Raw genomic sequence first — 25,967 nt, 5'->3', positions numbered from 1 at the left:
TCCTGACCAGGGATAATTTTGGCTTCATCACGTACCGCTACACTTGTGACGCCTTTGCCGCCCTTGAGAATGGACACACCTTACGCAGGTCAAACGAGCCCCAGTTCGAGCTGTGCTTCGGCGGACAAAAGCAGTTCTGCAAATCACATTACACAGACTTGGGTGAGTGCAGCTTTGTTGTTCTTTCCATCAGCCCCCTGCGGTCGTGCTGTACATTTGCATGCACGCAAGACTGTCAGCGGAACGTGGGGAGGGAGGGCGAATAAGCCTTGAGTGACGCTTCCAGATCAAAACGTACCCATCTCGGCGCTGATAGCAATTCCTACAGCCCAGAATGTGTCTGGCCGGGCGTTCCCGCCTCGAGATTGCAAAGAGAGTTCAGAGGTCGGGCTGTGAACATGCCGACGAGTAGCCTCGGTATCTGAAGCAAAACGAGGCAGACTCCATTACTCATGTGGACGCGAGATGCTTGCTTTTACTTTGTTGATATATACATGAGCTTAAAACCAGATCTTGTGTGTTGTCACGTATGTGTGGGAATCGCATTAATAAGACAAGTCAGGGCTAGATGAAATTAGTAGGAGCGAGATGTTGTAGAAGAATGACAAGAAAAAAAGACGAAGAAGAAGAAAGTGGGAGCAAGGTGAAATCCCACAACCTCCCCACCCCCTCCACTCCCTTTAAAGTCCATCTGCTGCCAGCTGTTGTGGTGCTGAAACGAGGTAGATCCTTGATGCGGCACTTAGGGGCCAATAATTTACATTGGGGGGAGGGGCCGCCTCAGCAGCTCTCTGCCTACCTACCAGCTACTTCTGTCTGCGCTTATCTGCTGCCTTTGCTGAGAGTGTGGAGGATGTAGCTGCAGTACAGCAGAACTCATTCAACATAAGTTATTCCTCAGAGTAAACATGCTTAGCTTCTATACTGGCCCGACACGTGAATCTCAATCAGAAACCCGAACTGCAGTGACGCATTTGATAAATAATGCAAGTTTATCTGTGAAATCGAGGCTTTTTTTTTCTTCTTCTGGTGTGATGCCCCGCTTCTGACATGTGAAAAAAGGAAAGAAATGCACTTTGATAAAAGGTGGTGACAATTGAGAAGCGAAGCAGCGTTGGGACTTAAGTAGCATGTGCCCCATTATTTTAAGTACGGCACAAACACAAAAGATCATCTGCTCCACTCGGAGACAACATGAAAAATGAGTATTGACTGCTCTGGAAGCAATATGTGAGGTCAGAAATGTAAAATGCGACGCTACGAGAGGGTCAGCGGGTCATTTTAAGAGAAAAAGAGCAATTTTCCCATTAAATGAGGCGGTTATTCTACTTCTTCAAAGCACGCTCTTGAAGTCGTTAGCCTTTTAAAAGAGTGCATGGCACACAGAGAAACAGTTGCTAATCCTGAAGCCTTGAGGTTAGACATTATACTGAGATTGACTAATCAGTCTGCTGGAATGGAAAGGCCTTCATTCGACAACCTCTTTGTCAGGAATGGGCTATTTTGGTCAGCCCCCATATTGATAGCACGAGATAAGAGATTGAGAGGAAGGGAGAATCTTTTAATAGCGAGGTATCCAAACCTCTTCCCACCTTCTCGTCTTTTTTTTTTCTTTTCAGAGACACTGTCCATTAGTTTTAAGTAGAGCAGCGGGGTATTTTTCATCCCTCAAGGTGTGCAGCGTGACACAATCCAGCCCTTGGCCATTGCATTAGATCAAACCGGCGTCTCCCAGCTGCCACGGTCATTCCCATTTCTCAAAGCACTAGGTGTGTGCTGCCGAGTCCTTTGGGGGGGCCCCATTTGTGAAGCTGTCTGTTGGCACAGATAAGATGCTCTTTATGTATTATCAGGTTGATCGAGAAAAACAGGAGCTATGAGAGATGGACGGACACATCTGCTGTCTTTGTGTAAAAAATAAAGAAAAGCAGTGCATTCTGTCCTTGCGGCGTGATTCCTATTGGTCTGTTGCTAAAACACAGGAAGCATAGAAACTATCGGTTTAACTTTAGAGCCGCACGTGACCGTAAGTGTAGAATATTCCCAGAGCCCTCACCGCAAACACTTCTGAGAACACAAAGGTGAACCCTGTGGTTTTATGTGCGACTTCTAAGAAATGCAGCTCCGCCTCACGCTAAACGCACATCCTTGTTGCTCCATTTCCAGACTCCCATTCAGACGACTTCGATCCAGCCTCCACAAAAAGCAAGTACGACTCCATGGATTTTGACAGTTTGCTGAGGGAGGCCCAGCACAGCCTGAGAAGGTAACCTGTTCAGTGGCACCTGCTGTCTGTCACAAAGAGGGACTTCTGATACCTCACGGTGGTTTCTCGCTCCTTTGATGACGAGACTACCAGAAGTTTTACACTCTGTCAAAGAGTATATAAGAATAAGTCTATAGACCTATATCAATATAAATGAATATATCAAAAATAAAGTTTACATGAACATAGCTGCTGAAGAGCTGGGAAGAGACATTGCGTTCTGGGAAGCCAGTGAACCCTCAGAATCTGCACGGGTTTGGTGCACTCTACTGCTGAAAGAAGAAAAAGAACTTTATTTTTTCTTTCTTTCTTTTTTGTTTTTCTTTTTTTTTTTTTTTTTTTTTTTTGTTGTTGTTGCTCCAAGCACTACAATACCCACAATTCTTTTGGGGGGAGGAAGTGAAAACACGCAGCTTGTTTGGCCAGATTTATTTTTTTCTTGTTGTTGTTGGCCTTTTTTTTTTGTTTTCTTGTTTGTTTGTTTATTCTTTCCTTTTTTTTTCCTTTTCAATCTGGTGTTTGGATCCGGTGTTACATCGCAAACAAAGAGTTTGGTGAAATTCTCAAGGTAACATCTGTCTACATTTAACGGAGAATTGTAGCTGTGTATTTACAAATACTATAAAAAAAAAAAGGAATATTTTTATTTTATGTAAATATCAAAGTTCTTTATTTGTTACAGCTATGCACTGTAAAACGCAGCCTTTTTTAAAAATGCGGAGAACATTTCTTAATTCAGAATGTCGATCTGTAGTGATTACAATACTGTAAAAACATTATTGTACACCTACATGATGTGTAGAAGACATGACATGATTGTAGAAAAAAACAGAAGAAGAAGAAGAAAAAAAAAGATGTGTCCGAATGCTCAGTTTTGGGGGAGCACGTGAACATGTGTCTTTTTTTTTTAAGTTATTTTTTTGTGGGAGAAAAAAAAACAGTCAACCATGTATAGTTTATGTCTGTTTTTAAAGTTTCTCAATCGGTGTTTTTTGCTTATACAGCCACTGTAAAATGCATTTTTAACGTCTTTTTCATGATTGCAAAGAACGTTAGCCCATTTTTTAACCCAATTGTTTCATTCTATATATATATATATATATATATATATATATATATATATATATATACATATATATATGAATGTGGCTTTGCATGGTCCTTGTTTGATTACCTTCAAAGAGAGAGAAAACTGTATTCACATCTTTTCAATCAGTGTAAACACATATTTATCTATTTATTTTAATATTTGAATCAGAAAAAAAAAATATTTATGGACTCCTCACTGAACGTGGTGTACCTCATGAAATTTATTTGCTATTTATGTTATGTCCTTTGATTTGTGTTATTTAACTCACAATCACTAGACAGGGTGTACAATAAATGGTTTGGTGGGGATAATATTACCTTCTATGCCTTTCCGAAACAATCAAAACATTCAGCTAATCAGTCCAGCGGTCAGCCTCTCCCCTAACAGTCACATCTGCAGCGCATAAATCTTTTTGGGTTTATTTCTTTTTCTTCCGTTTGTTTGTTTTCCTCCCGTACAAACACAGAACATGAAGCAATAAAATGATTTTGCAGGAATTTCGTTGTGCCGTTGTGAACACACACACGCGTGCACACACACACACACGTCGTCATCGCTCCACTCACGCTTGATTATGTGAATGCCAAACAAAAGTTTACAATTTCCTTTTCCTGAATTTTTAAAAAGATCTTGTATTTGATGTACAAAATATATATATATATATATGTATATGTATATGTATATATATATATATACTACTAATATTATTCACAATAATGACAAGATGATTAATGATAATAATATAAATGAAAGGAAAAAAACTATATAAAAAGCAATAAATTATTTTTCAGAGTTGTATTTTAGCTCCTATTGTTGTGTGATTTTTGGACTTGACCCATTACCCAGTCGCTGGTAGTTAGGATGACTCCATTCCCCCAGCATCTCGGCATCTCGTCACCGTGGCGTGACCTTGCGCGGTAAAACACTTGAATATGTCGTCGCCCACCCGCTCTTCCCTTTAAGATGTAACTGAGTCTGTGTATGTCGTAATGCACGCGTTGCTTTGTGACATCAGTGCACATGTGACCGGCTCTTAACCCCAACCCCGTGTGTTTAAAATGTGTCGACTTGAACGTGTTTGTTGTGTTAGTGCATGGCTATTACAGGACGACATGCCGGTGCGGTGTATACACCACTTTGGATAACTGCCTCTCAGCTCTTAACTTGGCAGATTTTAAATGACGCTCTATAAAGCCTAGTAGAAGAAGAAGAAAAAAAAATCTACTCAACAATGTATCGCATGCTGCACCCCTCCTCCCCACTCACACACACACACACACACACACAGTCCAGATATCACAGCGCCGTCGACATGACATAAAAGGTAACCTTGCGGTTTCTGGTTCAATTAATATCCCGTTTCCAGCGCGAGCCAAGTAATGAGAGAACCGGCTTCCATCACAGGAAGGAAAAAAAAATCTTTTGTATAAAAGCTTTGCTGATCACAAGCTTCCTTTCATCGAGTTTGATTGTGGAGACAAGAAACAGCTAATTTTTGTGATGCAAAGAGGCAAAAATTGGTTTAGGGATGGATTTCCCTCCAAAAAAATAAAAGAAAGAAAGAAAAAAAATCCCTTTACCTGTGTTTTTTAAGACATTGTTTTACTTTTTTGCTGTCTGTATAGCGTTTGGGTAATGGTGTCGTGTCCCATTTGATAGATGTGGCTTTAATCATTGTAATAATAAAGAAAAAAAATGCTTTGTAAATTGCCTAGAGTAGCAATATATTATAACACCTTATGGTTCAAATTTCAACTGTGGCGGACTTTTTAATAATATGGACGACATTGCCACTGCTTAAACGTTTGTTGGGTAATCATGTTTTCTTTTTCCTTGTTTTTTTTTGGAAGGACAATATGTTTATTGGAAAATGTATGCGTGTGTGTGTATGTCTGTGTGTGTGAGTGTGTGTGTGTGTGTGTTTGTGGGGGGAGGGAGGGGAGGGCCAAGGGGTCGCTGTGGGTTGTTACCTGTTTGTGTCCTATCCACGTTGCCTTCTGCCAAGTCCTTACCAATGCCTTTGTGGTTCTACCTATTGTACGACTTTCTTGTGAATTTTATTTTTTATGTGCAATTCTCATCAGCCTCACCATGCCAATAAAGGGAAATGTGTTTGAAAAAAACAAAACCCAACCAAAAGAACTTTCTCTCCTTTCAGCGCCTTGCCTATTATCTTCCTTTCCTTGTGATGAATGTCCCTTCATCAAGCGCCGTTGTACCGTTTTCACTCAGCGCTGAGGAATGATTATGATTTCCTCTCCCTCTGATTACTATCAAGGAGACATCCTTGATTTTTTTTTTTCTCTTTCTTTTTAACGGGAGATTTAAAAGTTATGAAAACAATTCACGCCGCAAATGTGAATTCGCAACATATTTATCATCCCACCCCCTTTCCTCCCCGCCGTGCTTCTGTATCACTGAGCTGACTGACGCGGGAGAAATGACACAAGTCCGTCCTCAGCACATCTGTCTCTCTGAAGTTCCCCTCCTAATAAAGAAAGTCGGCTTAATGCAGAGCAGCTTCCCCTCTTTGAAATTCACATCACCTGGGAGAGGAGGCGGCAGTCTTCTTTTTGTCTGTGTCCACAACTTGACTCCACACCACGAGTGTGCAAGTTAATTAAAAAGTTAGGGGGAACAATTTCATTAACACGATGGAGAGCTATAGTGAGTTGATGGTGTGCTTGATATTCAATGAGGCTTCATTATGACTATAACAATCCTGTCTTTTTCTTTAACACACACACTCACACACACTAACGCACACCCTCTAGCCTGGGAGATGGAATCGCACCAGGAGCTTCCACCATCTCCTTTTCTTTTCTGCTGGCACAAAGGGAAATATGGGAAGAATGTGCATTAAACTGTAAGGTTGGGGGTCTGATTGTGTTTTTTATTAAGGCCGCTGTTTAGCCCCGGAGAAGAGAGCGGCTGGCTTTCATTTCGGCTTGGCTGCCGCGTTACAGCGGGAGGTCTCCTTCTGCTTGCCCTTTCCACAGAATGAAACTGTCCCTGGAAATCTCTGCTCCCTGTCATGATAGGATGGCTTCTTCTTCTTCTTCTTTTTTTATCTGTTATATGTCTTTTTTTTATTATTAACCAGTAGATAAGCAGCTATCTCTACTCCAGTTGGAGGTAAGTGGTAGCCTTGGAGATAATGGGGTTTGATGGGGCTGGGCTCTCTGTGGGACAAACACTGAGATGTTGCCGCTGAGTTGTGCAGCTTGTATTTTATTTGGCATCTAGCTGCGGCTGTTGCTGTTGAAAATCCTGAAAATGGCACTTGCTGTATACACCCTTTGTTTCCAGCAATGTGATGGGAATGTTTAAATGGTTCTGGTGGCAAAGCAACTGAAAACAAAAAAGAAAAAGAAATAAACTGCGCAGTTTTGGCAGCTCTTTGGTGAACGTCTTAATATCTTGTAAGCAAGGCTGCGTGTGGGAAAAAGCAGTCTTTGATAATAAGATCAGACTACCTGAGACTAGTTAATTAAAGCCTGTGGGGTGGAACATGAGCAGTACTACTGCTAATTTACTATAAAGAGCCCCTTTAAAAAAAAAGGGGGGGGGGGGGGGGGAGGAGTCTCGGCCAAGCACAAGACTACCAATTTCCCTTCTCTATGAATAGACAACAAGTGACATTGAATCATCACAGATTCTATCACAATAATTAAAGTTAGCTGAAACTGATTATCTCTGACTAAAAGGCTGGCAGAGAGAATAACAACAAGATTAAAGTGTGCCAAAGACATGGGATTAGGGAGCTGTTGGCAATGACAAAATAACATCAAAGAAGTGATGCCAGGGTGCAATGCTGTGTCGCTGGGCTCTTGCCTCTAGTGTCCCTTCAACGTTTCTCTTTGCTCAGTCCCCCAAACTCTGTCAGTGCCCCTCTCGCTCTCATTCTCGGTCCCTCCTTCTCCCTGTGCCCTTTCATTTTTAGGAGATTTCTTAAGCTTGTAGCATTAATCTGTTGCCAGGCGGCAGTCGGTGCCTAAGCGAAACAAGATCAAGAAGATTTTTGCCAGAACTGGAGGAAGAAGAAGAAGAAGCAGGGTTTTGGAACATTATGATATCATAACCACAATAGCTGCGGGCGAGAGGCTGTTATTCCAATCAGACTGCATGTACAAGCTCGGGGATGATCGGTTAAGTCACATGGCCCGGTGGTGTTCTGTTGCAGGAGTCATGTGACCCTGCTGGCACCCATTTGATTGTTGAGAAAATAAACATTTCCCACGGCGGTTTGCGGACCCATCGTCTCGAATAAAACTGTGCATTTGGTTCCTATCATTTCTGAAAGTGGCCTTTGATGAATCTAAACAGAATGAACCGCAAGATGTTGCCTGGCTTTCAATTATTGAAACGCTTCTTTTGTTAGCGCCATTTTTTTTCCCTCTTTTCTCCTACAAGCCTTCCATCATATGGCACCTTATGGGAGAAGATAATGACAGTGCTATTAAAGTCGCAATCTCCCTATCCGGCATTCTAGTTTCAGCAGTTTTTGCTGTTAAAGAGTAATGAGGAACAGAAGGACAATATTCTTCTTCCCCCCCTCCCGAAACTATCAACTTTGGGGACTGAATGTATTCTTCGCTAGATAATTAATGGCTACAGACAAATGGTGGTTGATTGAGCGACTCATCCCTCTATTTTCAATCACCATCTGCTGTGTGTTGCTGGCAAAAAACAATGTTAATTACCTCGAGTGTGCCCAAGACGTGGCGTATTAATTAGAAAAACAAAAAAAAAGGGAAACCTAAAAGATCCCAGTGTTTTAACGCCTGTAATGATGTGTGAGAATTCATACAGGAATCAGGCCTGCAAGGAGGTCACTTGGTAATTCGGCCTTTTTGATCATTTACCAACTTGCTCCTGTTGGTTGGTTGCATGACGCGGCTAGCGTTTACCTGCTTTACGTGGCCATGGCAGGCCTTTAAGAAGCCTGGAGCTTGCAACTCTGCCAGAAAGATGAATCTTCACGGTAGCCGCAGGGATGGCCAGCTGACAGAGAGGTGTTAGGATGCAGAAAGCCCAGCTTTTGTCTCACATTACCTGACCAGAAAAGAAAGAAAAGAGACGAAGCGCGACTGACTCAACGTGACAAGGCCGCTATTGGCGCTCTCCGGGTCAAAGCTGTGACGGCACCCTGCAGACGCTCCATCCACCTCGCCCTCAGACTCCCAAGTGTGCAGCTGGTGAGAGCGGATCCCGATCGGGCCCGGCATCAAAGCGCCGCCATTAACGAGTTGATATAGAGAGCAGCATGTAAATGTGACGATGTGAGCAGCATATCATCGGTAATTATTTGGCAATCATGGAATAGCATCAATAACAATTAGTGTAATTTCCATGACTTCACTTCTTAATGACTTCATTCAAAATAGTGACAAATCAAATATGTTTGTTTCCTTCATACAAATAGGTCATTTACAGTCTGCTAAACACTGCCAATAAAAATAGCATCAAAGACCTGAGTTACGATGTGACTCTAGCTTTCGTATACATACTGCATTCTCTAGATCCGTGAGTATGAAATGTTTTTATCCTCTAAATAAAGCAATGCCAGATTTCTGAGATTTTTAAGGACATTTTTCTTCTCGCACATCAGAGCAAACAGGGAAAAGAATATGGAAAATTCCAGAAAAAGAAAACCCATTCATGGGATTTAAACCCCTCATGGGAACCACTGCTTCAGAAAGTGTAAGGCTAGCCATGTACTTCATATTCTTGTTATTTAAACTGTCCCATACTAGTTGGATCTGGGTCTCATAATGGCTCCATTCAAGCATTCTTGACAAGATGGCTCGAAAAGAGAGAAAAGCTGAGTGCTCTCTCCCTGCCTGTACATACTCTTTCCGCTGTCCCTCTCCTTCTCGCTTATCTGCTCCTTGTATTTTTCGCAGAGTGGTCCTTGCGGATCGGGGCAGTTGTGTCTAAATCCAGTTCCGAGCTACTTAGCCCCCACCGAGCCTGCGCACACTGTCCCAAGGGCCCATAAGAGCATCTCTCCCTCTCTCTCAGACCCCAGCTTGAACCCATGTATCACACAAGCAAGACATCACAATACAGTAGAATGGGCACATGGACAGTTATTGTTTGTTTGCACTATTTACGTCAATGTACAGTCTGCAGCAAATGGCACCGTAATGCAATCATTCATTCCTGCCATTCTGCGCTCCCGTCCATTAGGCTAATGACATTCTTTAACCGTCCTGGCTTTCCTTGGCTGTTGAAATCACGAATGTGAGAAGTAGGAGAAAGTGGGGATGCCTGCTGCTTAATTGGAGAGCCATGATCAAATTCCAGCGTCTGGACACATCTGTCCCATAGTGAGCTCGAACAATGATCCCCACAGCCGCTCGGATGTTGTTTTTTGGGGTTTAACCAATAGACCAAATGTAGAAAGTGGTGAGCAAAAAAAAAAAAAAAAAGCAAGACAATTCAGTGGCCTACATTCTGACCTTAGGGGATAAAAAAGTATCGACCCCACCGATAGTATTGATCCAGTACCGATACCTACATTTGTATCGATACCATCCATATTTGGATTGATCTGCCCACCTTTGGCATTAAATCATAAATGAAGTCACTCAGTGGGACTCATCATGAATATATGAACCAAAGTCTGTAACAATTTACTCAGAATTTGTTGATACATTTGACCAATGAATAAATAGACAGCCAAGAAAATGTCAGCGGGACGACTAAAATTCCTCTAAATGTACCAAATACATCAACAAAGAAATTACACTTTAAAAAAAGAAAGAAAGAAAGAAAAAAGTCACTGGCCTTTATCCTCTAGCCCAGTGGTCTCCAACCTTTTTGGCGCCACGGGCCAGTTTATGCCCGACAATATTTTCACGGACCGGCCTTTAAGGTGTCGCGGATAAAAACAACAAAATAAAACTAGTACCGGTACCGAAAAAAAGAAAATTTATTCATAACACACGTGAAAAGACCCAGGAAAACCGAGTAAACGATAAAAACGATAACAAAATAACGCTGAAAACTGATAAAAACCCTGAAAACTATACATTTCACACCTGAGCCTCAACTCTCGCGGCCCGGTACCAAACGACTCACGGACCGGTACCGGTCCAAGGCCCGGGGGTTGGGGACCGCTAGAGCAGCGGTCCACATAGGTCCATATAAAATTTCCATGGTGGACTGACCAGCCTTAACAGTCTGAACTTTGTGGTGTATCCGGTAGCTGCTGAGAAATGGATAAGGATTTTCAATTAAATTAGCATGAAATGTTCAAGAACCGTTTTCCGTACAACCTGAAAAATAAAAAATAAAAAGTCTCTTTGATTTTGGCTTTACAGATTCTCTCCTCTGATACATAAATAACACCAAATCAAGGTCACGTCTTGTCAAATTAATTACCTGTTATCATCACATATCCTTTTAATCCTTATTTTATGGGCACAATTACAACAGAAATGCCAGTGTTATCCCAGAGCATTACAGATACATTCGCAGGTTTTTTCTCTGCATTTGGACTGTCAAAAATTTCAGCTCAAATCATCCTGACTAAAGTGCATTAAAATGCACAGACATTCAAGCTATAATTACTGGGCAAAAATACCCCATGCCTTAATCCACATGGTAATAACGCAATTAAAGTGGTGTTTCTTGGACTTGGTAATCTTCTGTGACAAGGCTTACAATTCAATTAACCCCGTTTTAACACTTTGTTTCAACTTCCTGTGAGGCTAATTTGCTTTAAACTTACTTCAGTTGCTATAATTATGCTTTAAGAAACGTCCAATTTCTGAATTATCAGTTGTTTATGTCAGTGAGGCACTGATTCTCAGTGGATAGGATGTGCTCTTATCCAGTGGGATGCCTTGAAGGCAAATTATTGTGCGTCTCCAAACTAAACAGAGAGCCTTATTGAGTCCTGCTGACGTATCATATACTCATACGCAGTGAACTGAACTTTCCCCTTTGAATCAAGGATCGAAATATTTTTGGAATGATTGATATAATAAGTTTTTTTTTCTCTCCTTTGCAAAGTTGCACGCGTCTGCAATGAGAGAATTTCACTTTGATGCAGCTTCAGATAATCTCATAGTACAACCAGAGCTGCACTTCTCCCGACATATACTAAAGCCAGCATGGATCCAACCCATTTAATCACTCTTGTTCTCTTTCTAAGCTCGTGCTGCCTGTGACATATTGAGCCGGCAAACTTTCCATGTTCTCTCAGAGAAGGTCATTGGGCCAGGCCCAATCTAGCCTCTGAAACCGAGCCAAGATTTCCACTGCTGTTGTTCAGATTAGTATTAGACGTGAGCGCCTTTCCTAAGCAAATCAGACAGTGTGAAGGACAGAGCCATTCTTCCATTCAAGCACGCCTGCTTCTTGTTAAAGAGAGACAGGGCAATAAGTTGTAGGACAAAGGGAAGTTTGTGGGAAGTCTTCACAGTTCATGAATGCTTATTTTTAAATGTGACAAGCCTCTTCATCGTGTTAGATGGCAACCAATTGTATTACACTGACTAGAACTATAGGAGCTGTCTATGCATATAATGTATGTGTCAGTACTCGCAATGCATAGTCAAAATTATTATGGTTAGCAATTTGTCTTGTAAGTGTGTAAGGAATGCTTTTAATGTTTGATAATCTCAAGAAGTTTGAGCCACATGCTTCTTCTGAAAAGTACTTCAGTGCACTCAGTTGAGGGTTTTGTAGCAAACCATCAGGAACATGCAACATGCAGGAATCTTTCTGGGTGACACCCCTGCAGCCAGACACACACTGTATTGAATTCTGACACATGATACAAGGACAGAAGGATCTAACACGCACCGCTGAAGGACAACACAGGACACAGGAAGTGTGCCGCACACTGCATGTGATGTCAGCCCACCGTGTCTGCAATGTGTATTTGACACCATTTCCATATAATAAAAAAAAAACAAAACCCGCACAGCATACTGTAATTCAAGAGTTGGTTTTTTTTTGCAAGCATGAACAAATTTGGCGGGCGATTTGTTATCGATTCACTTGGAAGGACAAACTTGCACCTGGACTCAATCAATGTTGATTGGGAGAGTGGCAACATGCCCACATGCAAACAGCGCAGCTAATAGGACACGCAGTCTAATTCTGGGGAAGGAGGAGAAGTTAATAATCGGCTTTTAACTAAAGCTTTCCCTTCGTAATTTTATGTTTAACTTACAAATATCCAGAGGCATGATATGCATTATGTCACACATTAGCCCAGAGCTGAGCTGAGCGAGCGATTCTTGTTTCGTTTTTATTTCATATTTCCATTGTTCTTCATCATACAGAGGCAGGGGTAGAAAAACACCTCGAACCAAACAAACGAGTTTTTGGCTCACAGGACCTTACGCACGCCGACCTTGTTATGTGAAACTTAGGCCGTGTTAAATATGAACACCAGCGTGCGCTTGCATTACGATTCTTTCCCTCTACAAATCTGAAGCAGGAGCAAAAGTAACACAAAGCATGAGGCTCACATGACAGCCTGGCTTTAGCCCTATTTAGTAAACAGATTTTTTTTAATATTGTCTTTATACCAGTACAGTGAGATAAAGCTTGGAGCCATCTGGGCCAAACTACAACTATTTCCAATTAAAAGGGTATTTTATTGCATTGTGAAGCCACTTCCCTCAGCAAACACTGTCTTCCTCTACCAAGAACTTTTACACAACAATTAGTTCTTCTTCTCTTTTGCTAGTTTAGTGGTAGAAAACTCCAATTTTAGATACCTTGTCTGCAAAGTTGTTGGCATGCTGACTGGATGGCTCAGTTTTGGGATTATGTCAACGCCTTCAGCAGATCCTATTGCATTACATAAAGAAATATGCCATGCTGGAAACCTTCCACTCACTCATAATGTGTGCATTCTGGCCACAGGCAACAACTTCACATCCACTCCTATCACTGACATGGCAACCAAGAATTCTGGGAGGCTTCCCAAAGCTGTTTTGCATCACTTGTCAAAAGGAAATTCTGACAGATTTACTTTAAGTTGTATTAAGTGATCTGTGACAAGTGGGGTAGAAAGACTCCAAAACAAACCGAAAAGAAAAATCTTTGATATCCATCACAGCTTCGTGCGCTTAGGGCTAACATGTTAATAAGCGGACGCTTTGAATACTCGTATAACATATCAAATATTAGAAGTTTCAGTGCTAAGTTAAAGCTCCCTTTATCCATTACGCATGTTTGTACTGCAGATCCCGGTGAGAATGTGACAGAAACCAAACTTTTGCGGCTCAGTGCGACTTTCAGGTCACTACTGTGATTGGCTTGTTGTTGTTCCAGCATTGCTTATTTCATATGCATCAGTAGGCAAAATCACAGGGACTGTTTTTAATCAACCGCAGGCACACCTCAAAGTTAAGCTTGGCCACAATCCTGGGAGTTCAGCTGATGACTTAGGTGATACCCTTCTCCACACTCCTACCTTTCATTTGGCAAACCTCATATGAGTTGGTCTATTTAAGTAGCTTTATTCTGCTCACAGTTGGCACACATCTGCAAGCCACTTTGCAACCCACCCCTACCCCTGCTCCTCCTTCCTTTCCAACACTCAGCAGCACTTCACTAGGGAGAGATCAATTGGAATAACTGAACAATTAAGAATTCAATTAGGCTATTTTGGTGATTAGATGATGACCCATCACAACAGAACAAAATCCCAGTGATCATAGGCATTAGATCAGGAGATTAGTCCAGGTGTTGGTGGTGGTGAAGATGAAGATGGAGCTATGTGTGACTCAGGTGAGGCACAGATGGGGTGGAGGTAGATTGCATGAATGAGAGTCTGAAAGGGAGAATGATACAAGAGCAGTGAGATTTAAACCATGCCAAGTGGAGGATGATTGGTTCGAAGAAGGCAGGCATGAATATGATTGGACTAGAGCAATGGTGTCAGCATTTTACAGCATGGTAAAGTAGAAGTGATGTAAAGGACAGACAAGCAGCTGATCAGCCAGGAAAACAGGCAAATGAGTGATTCCAGCGTCATTTAATGCGATGGATTCTTCACATAAACAGAGTGAAAGTGTATAAGGAGAGTAGGGTGGAAAGGCTGAGAGTGAGAAAAGACTATGGCCTGATTCAATTTTTCCCCACACACTCTCACACCCAGACAACACAAACTCTATGTGGAGTTTGACACATGCGGCTGCTGAAAGATTCCTAGATGTACTGAAGAAATACTCGTAAAACAAACCAGACAAAAAGACAAGAATAAGTAAAAGACAAGTACTAAGAAGTACAAGTAGGGACATCTATGAAATAAAACAAACGGGAACCTTGACAGCTTTAACAGTCTGAATTTGTCATATGAAGAGAGGATCCTTCAGAGGTAACATTTTTGGAACAAACGTCTCTCCTTTGTGTTTCCGTGAATGTTTCTTGCCGAGCTGCAGAGTAAGAACAGCAGCACAAAGGGGGGAAGTTTATACTGAAGACAGGAAGTTTGGACAGCACTCACCTAATTTGTCAGCTTGGACTGACTGGATGGCTTAAGGGGTGGCTGTGACTCAGGAGATAGAACAGGTCGTCTACCAATCGGAAGAACGGCGGCTTGATCACCAGCTCCTCCGATCTGCATGTTGGCATATCCTTGGGCAAGATGCTGAACCCCGAGTTGGCCCCTATGATTCATGTAAGTGTGTGCGTGAATGTCAGATAAAGCCCTCAGGCAAAGAATAGTACTGTAAGCACTGTATAAATATGCGTGTGATTGGGTGAATGGGGCTTGGAAAAAGAGCTTCGACCACTTAATTAAAGTGAAAGTGCTGTTTAAGTAGCAGTGTATTTACCCCCAACCACACTGCTAGAAACTTACTGTCTGATGTTGTCTTTCTCATGGTCCTAATACACACTGTGGCTGTCACTGTGTTTTTATGATTTTTCCATCACCGGTGCTTTAACAAATATAACCTGATTCCTCTTCACATGATTTGCTATCCTGGTTCTCTTCAGCAAACTCGCTATCATTTTGCAAAGAGAACAATATACTGCAGAGTAGCCCAAGGCACGTCTCTGTGTTAAAACTTACAAAAATGGGGCTGCTACTATTATTAATTTTATCTTCACTCCTAAAATCCAAAGTTCTGTAGTGCAATGAATTTTATGACATCTGTAAGCCTTTCTCCTTAAAAAATCAAATTTTCCCAGGTCTGATATCCCAGCGGAGGCACAAGCACAGGGTGTGATGGCAGAGAGAAACAGGCTAGCGCCGCTATTTTTACCTGAAGCCCAGGAGTGAGCTCAGCACAGGAGATGAGGCGGGAGGAGAGTGGAATTTGGGCAACGCTTGGGAATGTGAATTGGCTAACGTTAATCATCTGGACAGCAGAGACATTAACTGTGCATGAAGCCTGGTCTCTGGACATTGCATGTACAGTTCAAATACTGACAGAGGGCACGTGTGCGGATGTGTGAGGCTCGGAGCAGAGAGGAAGGGCACGCTGTGTTTCTTTGTGAATCTGGGACTAAGCGAGGACATGCTGTAGTGCGATCGTGGGTGTTTGTGCGTGCGTGAGGACGCCGTGCCTGTGCTGAGGTGATATACAGTGCCCTGACTTACTCTTGTAGATGAAGTGCACTTTGCTCAAAGCTACACACCCCCAAAGGAATAGAGTGTGTTTCCCAACTCACTTTTCGGGTTGGGAAACACACTGATGAAAAAGGATGAGGCTATAGCGGCGCACTCAGTCTTCGCAGGAGCCCTCGTCACACACTAACATCATTACAATTTCAGCCTCAGTGCCTTCTAACAAAACTCTGCATATTTACAGTGTGTGTGTGTGTGTATCCGCTATTGTCTTGTTAAAATTTTACAATGGCTGCAGAGCGCCTTCGCATGCTGAATGCAATATTGTGCCTTAATATGCCCCACTATAATGCCTACAGATTTGGAGAATGCTGATGTGGCACATCTCGCAGTGGGAGCGTCTAAGACGCACGAAAACGGAGCGTTCACCCCTGAGAGAGCAAGGGCTCACCTTTTGTTATTATTTTCTGTGGCGCCGATTCGTGTTGACCTACTTTGGGAGCGGGGATTGTTGAAGCGCTGAGTACCAATGCAAATCAAATCTGTTGCTTCCTGCCTGTTGGATTTCAAGGATTTCCAGGCACATGATGCAACTGGGTGGGGGGGTTGACTACATGGCCCACACTTAGTGCATTTCATGGATGCTGACTTTTTTTAAAGATGTTGTTTCAAAGCTGATCATGATACATTTTGTCTGGTGGTGGTTTTCTTGGAAAAGGTTTTGAATTGGTGATTTGAGAACGGTTTAAATTCTTGACAGTGCGCCTGGTTTGCCTAAGGACCTCTTTTAAACCTGCTCAGCATTTCAAATGACTGTGATCACACTCCAACTTAAGCACAACACTCCACCTGCTTGACAGGTATGTGTCAGAATGGGCTACCCGTCATTCTGTCAGCTGCAGAGCCCAGTCAGTACCTGCAGCTCCGTGTTTTTAACGAGGGATTTTGGTCTTGCACACAGTTGGTCTGAGAAGGAAAATGAGGATAGTGCAGTCACGTCATAAAGGGAAAAAGACCAAAACCAATGATTCAGCAAGTACCAGACACATTAAAGAAATCATTGTCGTTAAAGTGGATCTGTATTTTCATTATTGTTATTTTCTGACACAGACATATACACTGCACAAAAAGATTAAAAGAACATTTATTAAACACATCAGATCTCACTGAGAAAAAAAAATCATGCTGGATATTTGTACTGATATAGAGTGGGTAATGTGATAGGAATGAAAAGACCCCACATCATTTAATGGAAATGAAAATGATCAACCTACAGAGGGCTGAAATCAAAGAGACACTTAAAATCAAAATGAAATAATGATGCGGCAGGCTAGTCCATTTTGGAGAAATTTCACTGCAGCAACTAAAAATGGTACTCAGTAGTTTATATCACCCCCACCCCCACATGCCTAGCTGATAATGTCTGGGCATGCTCCTAGTGAGCGATGGATGGCGTCCTGGGAGAACTCCTCCCAGATCTGGACCAGGGCATCACTGAGCTCCTGGACAGTCTGAGGTGCAACCGTGCCGCGCCAAATGGACTGAAACACAATGTCCCAGAGGCGTTCCATTTGATTTAAGTTAGGTGAGTCAATGGTTGAGGTCAGTCAATAGTATCAATTCCTCATCCTCTGGGAACAGCCTGCATCCTCTCACCACATAAGTCCAGGCATTGTTGTGCACCAAGAGGAACCCAGGACCCACTGCACCAGTGTAGGGTCTGACAAGGCTCCAAGGATCTCAACAAGTGTGATGTCTAGCCTGTAGAGGTCTTCTGTCCAACACAGAAGCCTGGGGGTTCAAAGTGTTTTTAAAGAGCAGCCAATTGGAAGAATGGTAGCTTAAATAGAGGAGGACTTGTGGGCAAAAACAGCTTGTTCCAGAGAGTAGGGGAAGTGAGGGGCCTTCACCAAGGGCCGATATAAGATAAACGCTGGTTATTTTGAACTGTAGCTAATGCAAATCTCGTCTTGTAGGCTTCAAGAATAAAAAGTATGTAGCTGGAAGTGAGCACGATAGGTCTCCTTTTAAATAAACTTTAATAAGGAATTGTTCATTTTACATACAGCTATTATACATTTGAGTAAATTCCACTTGTTGTAACTAAGTACGTGATGTAACTAAGTACAAGATTTGAATTCCAGAGACTGTTTTAACTTTAAAACCTTTTCCTTCACTGTTACGTACATGCACATGTAGTAAGGTGCAAGTACTATTTCATGCCAGCGCTGGTACTATTTATTTTATTACATGCTGTAAAAGTAGACACATGGTTAGTAAGTGGCCATTTTCTTGGGTGGGAAGGAGAATCAGAGCCCAGAATGCCGTTGCCATTCCTGGAGGGGATGGAGTGTTCTAAATGTGGTGTGGCCTTTGTAGCCATGTGTGAAATATGATTTGGTGAAGAATGTCATTTGAAGGGGCAGGTTCTGCAGTTATGACAGCCCCCGAGCACTCCAACCTCACTGTCTTTCCACTGCCTGTGTAGCGCTATCTCTCTGCCAGCTATCTATCTTTCTATCCTTCACACATTCTCCCACACCTTTTCTCTTGCTCACTCCTCGCCTCCCAGTGGCTCTTTTATTGGTCTCCTTTAAAGCCAGATGTTCCCGTGCTGTGTGGATGAGCGGGGAGACAGCAGGAAGATGGCAGTAATGGGGAGGGGCAACCAAATGACATGTAGCTTCAGTATAGCTCATTCTTTTCACAATAGACTAACATCCTCTCTAGCGCTTCCTCCTCTTTTTCTTCTTCTTCTTTTTTTTTCCCCCTTTTACCCCACGTCTCTATTTTTCATGTCTTACATTTTTCCACTTCATTTTCTTTTCCCATTTCTTTCCCAGGATCTCACTCACATTATAAACACACCCACATACACACGCTAACTTTCTCTGCCTCCCGTCTTGCCTGTCATGTAATGCAAGCGACCTAGTTCTACAGTGAGCCGACAGTTGGGAAAGAGGCAGTAGCAGTGATTTAGATTGTCTTCAATACTGCCACACCGTACACGCAGAGGAGATAAGAGGTGTGATCTCAGTGGCCTGGCCCTGTTTTCAAACCTAGATAATACTCGCTCAGAATCAGATCCCAACAACAGCACACTGGCCCCTGTAATTGTCTGCACTTGAGCTGCAGCACATTTCTGCCGCACTGAACTTTCGCACACTGTAGGGGAAATGAATAATTCTATTCTCATATCTGAAAACTATTTGAGACACGCGGCGCTTTTTTTATTCACTCGAATTTCCGAGTTGGAAATGTCAATTTGCCCGCTCCTTTCTCTCTCCTCGACTATAATCAACGACAGCTCCTATTTTTGCAGATTATACAGACATCGGTGTAAAGAGAGGAATAAAAATTGCCGCCATGCTGAGTTTACGCCTGACAAACAACATCCACGCGGAGATCTGACACTGCAATTTGCACTTACACACAGAGGCAAATCCTAGCCTTATTCAGATACATTTCCAGTACAGGCCTATTTTGCAAATCAATCATGCAGCACAAAACAGTGGCGCAGAGGCTTATATTTTCTGACTGACCAGAGTTGGAAAGCAGTAAATAAATAAATAGGTGCGATGTGGCAGGGTGTTTATGGAGAATATGAATGAAGGTAGCATGCAGCTTTTATGCCTCCTAATAAGCCCCCAAGGCTGGGGGGGGGGACATTACGACTCTACTGTTTTACAACCACTGATGGTCTGCTCAGAGATGTACACTGTGCACCACTTGGCTATATATGCATGAGTGTGTGTGTGTGTGTGTGTGTCTGTCTGTCTGTCTGTGTATGTGCGTGCATGTGTGTCTATGTGTGGATTGCATGGGGAGGGAGTCAAACCCATAGCTGTCTACTAAAGTGATACCAATGAATATCTGGCCATGAATCAGGTCGCCAGACTTCCTCTGACACGATCCTTCCTAAAAGTTATATGCTTAATAAAAACACAACTGTGTGTGTTTGTCTGACTGTCTGACTGTGTGTGTGTGTGTGTGTGTGTGTGTGTGTGTGTGTGTGTGTGTACCATGTTTAGATATCTTTGTGAGGACCACAAATTTGAATGCTACTATACTTGTGAGGACCAACAGTCACTTATGGGGACAAAATGCCTGTCCTCACGAGTTTGAAGGCATTTGTGGTTTAAGTATCAGGGTCACAGTTAGGTTATGATTAGGTTTAGGCTGAGGGTTAGGGTTAGGCATTCATTTTTGATGGTTAGGGTCAAGGTAAGGAGCTAGTGAAAGAATTATGTCAATTAGATGTCCTCACTAAGGCATGAAAACAAGTGTGTGTGTGATCCACAAGTGTGATCACATTAGGTTTAGATTCAACTTTATTGTTATTACACATGTATAAACACAGGGTAACGAAATACAGTTTGCATCTAATCAGAAGGGCAAGAGCAGTAAGTGCATTAAGAGCAGATTATATACAGATAAGTTAAGTAGAGAGCAAATATACAGATGTACTATGGGTAAATGCACAGATATACTGATATCTACAGAAAAGGGTAGAATCATGGTCTAATAGTTATGAACAGATTATGTACAGAGAGACCAAATATACAGATGAACTACAGACAAATGTACAGCTGCATTGCTGTATATATATGCACAGATATACAGATGATCTGTATAGCATACAGATGTTCTAAATTGCCTTACAGACGGGCAGATATACAGATGTACTATGAACAATATAAATGGTAAATAGACTGGTTCTTATATAGCGCTTTTCTACTCTCACTGAGCACTCAAAGCGCTTTATACAACTCATGCCTTCACCCAATCATACCCATTCACACAAGCACTTTACCTAAGGTTTACCATTGTTCCTTCACTGGGCTGGTTTCAGTCATTATGCAATGTACTGTTTATAAGATTGGGAAAACCTGCAGTCAGCTGAGACTGAAGAAGTCACTTGGATGAGTGACGAAACATTTCTCCCACAAAACGCTACGTCCAGATGAACAGAATCAACTTTTGGACACTTTACCTAAGGTTTGTAGTGCTTCTATCTAACATTCAATCGCATTCACACTCCGATGGATGCATCGGAGGGCAACATGGGGTTAATATCTTGCCCAAGGATATTTGGCATGTAGACTGGAGGAGCCTGGGATCGACTCACCAACCTTCCGGTGAGTAGTTGACCCATCTACCATCTGAGCCACAGCCACCCCACATATACAGATGTGCTACATATATATTAGGGGTGCAACGATACACAAAATTCACGGTTCGGTTTGGTTCGATACTTTGGTGTCACGCTTCGATATTTTTTCGATACAAAAAAATGTTCATGCCTTTTTAATTTGTCATTTATTAAAATTATAAATATATATTTTAACTGAAAAGTACAGTTTTTAAATTTAATGTTGGTGAAACAACAAAGTAATAATAAAAAAATCTATCTGATCGAGAAATCACTCATCTTTGGAAAAGACAGTTTATTACAGAGAAATGACTCTTTCCAAAATAAAAGCTATACTATACGCTTCTTCTGGGCTATATTCTCAGCAGCATATTAAACATATCAGGTCCCCATAAGGAGAATCATGTGCTAACGGCTGTCTAAATGACGCGGGTAAAGTTTGTAGCATGCGTGCTTGTTGTTTTTGTCTGCTTCCACTTGTCTTTGCACTAGGATGATGTCGGCGTAAATGTGCAGTCATATTCGTTGTGTTCCCACTAGTGCTGACAGTGTTAATCTCGTTAAAATGACATTAACGCCATAACGAGGCAAATCTCCATTAATGAGTTACCGCGGATCGCCCCGTGCGTGGGGCTGGACGGCGTCAACACATTAACAAGCTAACTGCGCTAACGCAGTAGTTCCCACCAATTGAGCATTGCGTGGCACATCCGACATACTGTTTTACTTTTGTCCATGACGCACTTACCATCAGGGTCATGCTTCACATGAAAACCAAGATAGTTCCAAACGCCAGATCTGAATGAGGGTGGGGGAGGTTCACTTTCAGGTAGTGTTGAGGCAGTTGCCATGTTGCCAAGAGCTTAGCTTCTGTCTTGCTAGCTTGCGCTGCGCTCAGTGGATCTGCACTCGACAGTGCAGCCTAGGCGGAGTAGTCGAACGCAGATCCACTGAGCGCTCAACACAGACAGCATCGTCAGAACAAAAGTTGATAAAATAAATAAAAAATTTTGTATTGTTCGATACATATGCGTACCAAACCGAAAGCACTGTATTGAATGGTTCAATATTGATACGAGTATTGTTGCACCCCTAATATATAGAGATGTGCCGGTGTGTGCTAAACAGATTTACATAGTGCTATGAATATATTTACAGTAGTGGAAGCGTAGCGCTCTGAACAGACTATAATAGTGAATAGTGTACGCACTATAACAGAGACTATGCTATGTCAGTGTCCTAAAACTATAAGGGTAACCAATGTGAGCATATGGTGAATGTTGAGAATGAATGACAGTAATGATCACGGTGATTGGGAGGGCAAGGGGGAAGGAGGAGTGTAGAAAGATCAAGTGAATGTGCATGGAAAGGTTCATCGGGGGACTGAGTTCAGTAGGGTGACAGCTGTGGGGAAGAAGCTGTTCCTAAACCTGCTGGTTTTAGTCAGTGGGGTCCTGCAGCGTCTTCCGGAGGGAAGGAGCTGGAGTTTATTGGCAGGATGAGAGGAGTCCCTGAGAATGATGCGTGATTGGCGTAGACATCTCTTCTTGTGGACAACCTCAATGGCAGGAAGTGGAATCCCTGTGATACGGTGGGCAGTTTTCACCACCTGCTGCAGTGCCTTGAGGTCAGCAACAGAGCAATTCCCATACCAGACCGTGACACAGTTTGTCAGGATGCTCTCTATCGCACAGCGGTAGAAGTTACCCAGGATGTCAGTAGACAGGTGGTTCTTCTTCAGTGTACTCAAGAAAAAGAGGCGCTGATGGACCTTCTTGACCAGACTGGAGATATTACTTGACCAGGACAGATTCTCAGAGATGTGGGTCCCCAAGAACCTGAAGCTGGAGACTGTTCAACAGCTGTGCCATTTATGTAGGTGGGGGTATGGATGTCTCTCTTCTCTCTCCTGAAGTCCACAATGAGCTCTTTGGTTTTGCTGGTATTCAGGAAGAGGTTATTGCCAGCACACCACATAGCTAGGTGCTTTACCTCTTCCCTGTAGTCAGATTCATTGTTGTCACTGATGAGACCAATCACCGTGGTGTCATCCGCAAACTTGATGATGGGGTTGGATCCATACCTAGGTCTGCTGTCATGGGTGAAAAGAGAGTAGGGCAGCAGGCTCAGCACACAACTCTGTGGAGTGCCAGTGTTGAGTGTGATGGTGGTAGAGCAGTTATGGCCTGACCTAACATGCTGGGGTCTGTTGGTCAGAAAGTCCATGATCCAGTTACAGATGGTTGATTCCAAGCTCCACAAGTTTGGTGATCAGCTTGGAGGGAATAACTGTATTGAATGCTCAGCTGAAGTCAAAAAACAGCATTCTTGCATAAGTATTCTTGTTGTCCAGGTTTGAGAGTACACAGTGAAGTGCTGTGGATAAAGCATCCTCTGTACTCCTATTGCTTCGATAGGCAAATTGGTGATGATCCAGTTTGGGGGGCAAGCATGTTTTGAGGTGTGCCAGGACCAGTCGCTCAAAGCACTTCATAACTATGGGCGTGAGTGCAACAGGGTGATAGTCGTTCAGGCATGTTGGTGATGAGTGTTTCGGCACTGGCATGATGGAAGTGGTCTTGAAGCACACTGGTACTACTGTCTGGGCAAGCGACAGGTTCAAGATGTCTGTGAAGACCCCTGCAAGCTGCTCAGCACATGCTTGAAGCACACGTCCAGGAATGCCATCAGGGCCAGCAGCTTTATGAGTGTTGTTACTGTCCAATGCATTATGGACATCTGTGGTGGTAAGAGTAAGGTCATGGCATTCATCAGGGGGTAGAGTTTTGGCAGACGTAGAAGTCATTTAGCTCATTGAGGAAGGACACATTCATGGCTGTCTGTGTGGAACTGCTGGGCTTGTAGTCAGAGATGGCCTGAATGCCCATCTCTGTGTATGCATGGAAGGTTCATCACCACAAATGGACTGGGATCTGACAGACCTTCAGGTAAGCTGTGATGAACTCTTTCACACTGACAAATATTTTGTTAAGAAGATGTCTTGTAAGAACATGAATGTGTGCTTAAATCATGTCATAGCTGAGTGTGGTGTGGTGGTTTTGCAGAGTCTCTGTGTAGGCATGCACCAATATGTGTGCGGAGCATGCTGAGGGTGCAGTCCATCACCCAACCAAGGAAGAACCTCATCGCTTGGGTCTGGCCGATGCTCCAGACTTTCAAGTAGCTAAACTTACTGCCTCTTTATTTCTATTAATCTATAAGTCTTTTAATATGACAACAGGTAACATTTTGTCATAAATAGCACTTTCTATATAGGCAACACATATCCTTCTCATCCAGCCATACAGGCACTTTTTTCTACACCGTAGTGCTTCTATCTAACCTTCATACACATTCATACTTCGATGAACACATCAGACGCATGAGACATCCCAACCTTCCAATTAGCAGATGACCTGCTCTATTGCTTGAGCTACAGAGACTCTACATACTGTATGAATACAGTCAGTGATGGCTGTTAAAAAAGAAAGGGGGGTTTCTGTACTCCTACATCGATACCTTATAAAAACATGACCTGTCGTGCTCGTTTTACAGCTCCATATCTTTATTCTTCCACTCTGCTTGAGTTGCTTTGCATGATTCACAACTGAAAAAAATCCTCATTCCTTATATATTTTATGCATTCCCTCAGTTCATCCACAGTCTGAAACAAGTCCACTCTCTCTTGAAGTTTCTCACAAACTAGATAGCTTGAATAGCAGGTGGGTGGATCTTCTGTGCTTACATCTATACTGGTGACTTGCACTTTGTCACATGCTAAAGTGTAAACAACGAGCATGAATCAGAAATGCTGAATTTCTAATGTCCTGAGTTAATCTTACCAAATTCATATAGACTACAAAGATACAGAATACATTAGTTTTAGGGGGTAATATTTAAGTTAATCCTTTTGGCCCTTAATAAGCATATTATTTTGTCATATAAATGGCTTTAGTCATTGGGGCATAATTAAACCATGAGCTGTCGCGTGCCATCATAAATAGTTTAAAGCCAGGACAAAAGATTGCAATATTTATATGATAGAGTAAGTTTATGCTGTGTGCTTGTTTTTATTATTGTTTGTAGCTTAAACATGCATAACTTTGCATGCACTTCAGTGCACAGTGCAACATGCAAAATAGCTTCTATTTATTCTTTGTTTTTAACACTTGGCCCAGTGGCTGTATAAGAGTTCCAGCTGCCACTGTGATAAAAAAAAGAACTATCTTTTCCTTCAAAGTATACACTTTGATGTGTTAAAAGCCGCTGAATGTGAACCACTTTGATTTTAGGTACAGAACTCGCCTGCAGTACAGTTAGCCGCGGCAACACATATCTCCCAGGATATCTGCTAAATCGGCATCCAGCAATTTTCCAGAAAGATTACACACAACACACGCTATGCTATCAGATAAATCTGTGCAATTAGAAGCAGAGCATCGCCTCTTTGGTAGAATCTACTTTTGAATCCATTATTTACACAATTTAATGTTGGGCATAGTGCTAATTTGCAATAGTTTCATTAAAGAGGCAACGATGGATTAACTGCACAGAGAGATCAATTCCTTAAAGCATCCATTTGTGTTGTTTAGAAAAAAGTGAAGGGTGTTTTTTTTGTGCATTCACATTTGTATGCATGCAGTGACTGGTTCAGGGAATGTACCAGAATGATTGTTTAAACCTGCTGTTTGTGTGTATTTTTGGTGCCGCCTTTGCAATGTGAAGAAATGAGGATGCGGTATGTGCTGGCTGTTTGATCTGGCTTGCTGTTGTGACATTTCCTAAAGAACCAGTGGGCCTCCATCGCTGAAACAAACAGCAGTTACAAGATAACACTGAGAACCACTGCACTGCCAGTCGCATAAACTAGCGATGATTTAACCCCCAAATTATACAGGTACGCTTGTGTTTT

At 42.4% G+C, this 25,967-nt stretch overlaps 1 protein-coding gene across 8 annotated transcripts in view; it reads left to right on the top strand.

Annotated features, from left to right (window-relative positions):
• Positions 1-5,870, top strand: part of ppargc1a (peroxisome proliferator-activated receptor gamma, coactivator 1 alpha) — a 308,162-nt gene extending 302,292 nt beyond the window's left edge. For all 8 annotated transcript variants that reach the window (XM_084924326.1, XM_084924328.1, XM_084924327.1 and 5 more), the window contains 2 exons: positions 11-162; positions 2,167-5,870. In XM_084924326.1, coding sequence (XP_084780452.1) covers positions 11-162; positions 2,167-2,270 — 256 coding nt within the window. In that variant the 3' untranslated portion in view covers positions 2,271-5,870. The remainder of the gene's footprint in view (positions 1-10; positions 163-2,166) is intronic.
• The last annotated feature ends 20,097 nt before the right edge of the window (positions 5,871-25,967 follow it).

This window comes from Perissodus microlepis, chromosome 3 (assembly GCF_051167445.1).
Source record: "Perissodus microlepis isolate ML-2025 ecotype Zambia chromosome 3, ASM5116744v1, whole genome shotgun sequence".
NCBI lineage: Eukaryota > Metazoa > Chordata > Actinopteri > Cichliformes > Cichlidae > Perissodus > Perissodus microlepis.
The sequence above is the reverse complement of the archived record's forward strand: the minus strand, read 5'-3'. Positions and strand labels throughout refer to the sequence as shown.